The sequence below is a fragment of the Galeopterus variegatus genome, unplaced genomic scaffold, assembly GCF_000696425.1.
Source record: "Galeopterus variegatus unplaced genomic scaffold, G_variegatus-3.0.2 Scaffold6353, whole genome shotgun sequence".
Taxonomy (NCBI): domain Eukaryota; kingdom Metazoa; phylum Chordata; class Mammalia; order Dermoptera; family Cynocephalidae; genus Galeopterus; species Galeopterus variegatus.
Genome location: NW_007732464.1, coordinates 22903 through 26213, shown reverse-complemented (window position 1 = coordinate 26213; position 3311 = coordinate 22903). Strand labels below are relative to the sequence as shown.

Below are 3311 nucleotides of genomic sequence, written 5' to 3'. Positions count from 1 at the left end.
GGCCCCGGCGGGGGGGCCGGGGGGCCAGAGCAAGACCGTGACCGCGGCGGGCCAGGTGGGGGGGCGGCCGCGGCATCCTTCCCCTCCCCTCCCCGTTCTCCCTTTTCCCCACCCCGGGACCCGCGCCACAGGGTAGTCTCCCTAAGCATTGCCACCGTTCTCCCCACTCCCCATGTACACCCAGGCCCCGATTCTGCCCCGCCCCGTCCTGTCCCCCATTGCCCCCGGGGGGCGGGTCCCAGCCGAAGCCAGAGCTGAGCCCCCCCCTGCGTGCCACCCCCTCCTCTCTCCGCAGTACTCCCCAGGGATGACTATGAGCGTGTGATGGGGCGGCAGCCCCTCCTTTGCGGGCCTCGGCTTTTGTCCCCAGGGCCTTTGCGCAAGGCAAGGGTCTGAGGTCACACCTTGGGCAATTGGACTCCTGGCCAACCAAGGCTTGCGTGGCCAGAGGCCCCGCAGGAAGGACTTTCATTTTATAAAAACGCAAGGACCTCAGAGACGCTCTTAACGGTGTGCACCCTTCTCGCAATTTCTATTTGGCTGGGTGGGGGTGGGGGACCGGGACCCCTCTTCCCCAAACGGCAGGGGTGGGCCACATCAATAAATGTAACTTGGTTTTGGTAGCTGGTCTCAGATTCCCTCACTTTGGCCTGCAGCCACCCTGCTCCTCCTCTCCAGGACAGTCTTACCATCAAGGGTTGGGGCATACAGAAGCCTGGGGGTTCCAGGAGGTGCCTGGAGTTGGGGGCAAAAGCCATGAAGGAGAGAAAAGGGAGTGGGATTGAAGCTAGAGACAGGACTCAGCTGTGGGGTGGGTAGAAGTGGGGTGGGGTCACAACCCACAAGTGGCATTTAGGCTGATAGTGACACCGGCTTTATTGTCTCTGGGGGCCTGGGAAGGGTGGGTCGTGAAGCAACAGGAGAAGGGGCTGGGGTGCTGTGTGACCAGTTTCAGGTGGTGGGCATCTGGGGTGCTCCTGCCTGCAGGTACACATTGGCATTGCCGGTGCAGTCGTTGGACGCAGTGGGTGCCTGTCCTTTCTTGCCTGGCGCAGGGCAGGTGGCAGCCACAGGCACAGCTTGCCTGAAGCTGGGACTTGGGCGCTCCATCTTGAACTCCAGGAGCATGTGGTTCTGTGGCGGGAGCCCCACACAGGCCCTGGGGAGGGACTGGAACTCAGCAGGCCCAGGCCCAGGCCCCCAACCCCCAGCCCACATGCACGGCCCCACAAGTGGACATCTGGCACAGGCGGGAACCCTGAAGCCCCGCGCACCTCAGGATGTTCTCAATGCAGCTGCGCTGGCGGAAGAGCGCATTGACCACTGGGCTGCCAGGCGGCACGAGTGGCGCCTTGAAGAGGAAGCTGAGCAGCGACAGCACTGGGTGGAAAGTCTGCGGCTCCGGGTCTGCATCGGTGCAGAAGCTCACCCGCTGACACAGCTCAGTCAGCAGCACCAGGTCCAGCATGATGGGCGCGGCCAGCAGCGAGTCCTGCAGGACAGGCAGGTCAGGAGGGGGCCGGCCGTGGGTACCCCACCAGCGTCTGGACCCCTGAGCACGCACCTCGCACGTGCTGTGTAGCACCAGCGTGTTGGTTCCCCCCAGCATCAGCTCTGACGTGTATTCGTCCAGTGCACGCTTACTGTCGCCGACGTATGGCACGTACTTGATGACCACCTGGGGTGCGGCACGAGGTCGCACTTGGGCGCCTGCCACTCCCCGCGGGCCGCCCTACCCCCCGCCCGCGCCTGCCCCAGCCCTCACGCACGCAGTGGTCAGGCTCCTGGCCTGGCGCATAGAGCACGGGGTTGCTGTGCACCATGTCGTCCACCACGTTGCTCTTGGACGCCTCCTTAGAGCGGAACTGCGGCGGCGCAGATAGGTTCTGCCCGTCATTGTTGCCCAGATGGTTGTAACTCACGATGGACATGGTCTGCGGGCACAAGAGACACCGCAGCACCTGCAGGCCCTGCGGCGCACAAGCCAGGTGCTCAAGGTCCAGGCCCCCCTCCTGCACCTTGCACACCGAGGCCCACGCACCTTGAGGCCAGAGCCAATAAGGAAGTCCACAAGCACAGACTTGACCTTGGTCTGGCCTGACTTGAAGTCATCGCCTCCAACGAAGACACGGCGCTGCCACGCAAGATCCAGCGCACCGGGCACCAGCGTGTTCTGTGGAGAGCCATTGAGGAATGCACAGCCTTCCAGAATGCTGGCCACAGCAAAGAGCGTGGACGGCGACACCTCCAGGCCAAGCTGAGGGCACAGGTGGGCAGTGAGCGCGGAGGGGTCTGTGGGACTGACCCGACCCCACTCCACCCCTGGTGCCCGCCCACCTGGATGGTACGCAGCAAGTTCTCAGCCGTGTCGTTGAGACCTGGGACCACCTCGCAGAAGCGCTCCGTGTTCGCCGTCCACAGCACGATAACCTTGTCCAGCCCAGCGCTAGACCGGAAGTCGCAAATGTCTCTGCGGATTTGCTCCAGCTGGGGAGAGGTGGGGAGAGGGCAGAGGAGGGCGTACAGGTCCCATGACCCGTAGAAGCCTGGACCATTTAGTTCCCCAAGTGCAAAGGGAAGCCTGAACTCGCGGGATGGAAGAAGGGGGAGCGTGGAGGGGAGCAAAAAAGGGGGAGGGCGAAAAACATGTCAAAAACGAGATGCGGGAAAGGGCAGCACCTGCTGCGCACGCGTTCCCGGGATGAGGTTGTCGGCGCGCGCGCTCTGATTGGCGGCGATGAATTCCGGGATGTAGACCGAGGGTCGCGGACGCAGGGCCTCCATGTGCGGCCACAGCTGCTCCTGCAGGCCCCAATCCAGTACCTGCGCGCGCCGCATCGCCTCGGCCAGGTTTAGCGATGAGATGTCCCAGCCTGGGGGAACCCTCAAGCTCGGCCCGACCCCTACCCAGGATGCCCCCCAGACCCCACCCCGGCGCCGTCCCCAGCCTAGGGCGCCGCCCCCAGCCCAGGGCCCCGCCCACCGTCGAACACCAGGTCGTTCGGCGCCACCATGGGCAGCAGCGCGCTGAAAGGTACGAACACCTCCCGGCCCTCGGCGTCCAGGCCCAGGCTCACGGTGCCCGCCTGAGTCAGCGAGCCGTAGTAGTTGGCCTCCTGGGACAGCAGGCACACGGGTGAGGGTCAGGCGTGGCAGCGACCCAGCCCGGCTTCCCCCGCCCGCCTTCCGCGACCCTCAGGCTCCGCCTGCTTTCCGGGCGCTTTCGGTTCCCGGCTCCGAGCCGGGGCGGAAGCCGCCCCCTCCCCGCCCCGAGCCCGCCGCACCTTAGGCCCCTCCCCGCTGGCGAAGCC

General features: G+C 65.3%; 2 protein-coding genes across 3 annotated transcripts in view; one reads left to right on the top strand and one right to left on the bottom strand.

Annotated features, from left to right (window-relative positions):
* The window catches only part of SSBP4 (single stranded DNA binding protein 4), an 18116-nt gene extending 17493 nt beyond the window's left edge, over nucleotides 1–623 (top strand). The window contains exon 17 of the mRNA XM_008590766.1: nucleotides 296–623. Within this exon, the coding sequence (XP_008588988.1) occupies nucleotides 296–325 (30 nt within the window). The 3' untranslated portion in view covers nucleotides 326–623. The remainder of the gene's footprint in view (nucleotides 1–295) is intronic.
* A 228-nt stretch (nucleotides 624–851) lies between these two features.
* Nucleotides 852–3299, bottom strand: ISYNA1 (inositol-3-phosphate synthase 1). 2 transcript variants are annotated; one of them, XM_008590760.1, is made up of 8 exons: nucleotides 2984–3299; nucleotides 2680–2873; nucleotides 2338–2487; nucleotides 2042–2257; nucleotides 1770–1934; nucleotides 1565–1678; nucleotides 1275–1492; nucleotides 852–1159 (listed from the first exon to the last, which is right to left on the bottom strand). In XM_008590760.1, exons 1-8 carry the CDS (start codon nucleotides 3012–3014, stop codon nucleotides 952–954), a joined length of 1296 nt encoding a protein of 431 aa, XP_008588982.1. In that variant the 5' UTR covers nucleotides 3015–3299; the 3' UTR covers nucleotides 852–951. The 2 variants fall into 2 exon arrangements, with proteins under 2 accessions (XP_008588982.1, XP_008588983.1); XM_008590761.1 differs by having other exon boundaries at nucleotides 2042–2173; nucleotides 2984–3095.
* Nucleotides 3300–3311: the final 12 nt, after the last annotated feature.

Coding starts and splice junctions, on each gene's coding strand:
- ISYNA1 (XM_008590760.1), bottom strand. CDS start 3,014: ATGGTGGCGCCGAACGACCTGGTGTTCGACG. Junction 1,679..1,769: donor GCCAGGAGCCTGACCACTGC/GTGCGTGAGGGC, acceptor GCCGCACCCCAG/GTGGTCATCAAGTACGTGCC. Junction 1,493..1,564: donor TGCTACACAGCACGTGCGAG/GTGCGTGCTCAG, acceptor CCTGTCCTGCAG/GACTCGCTGCTGGCCGCGCC.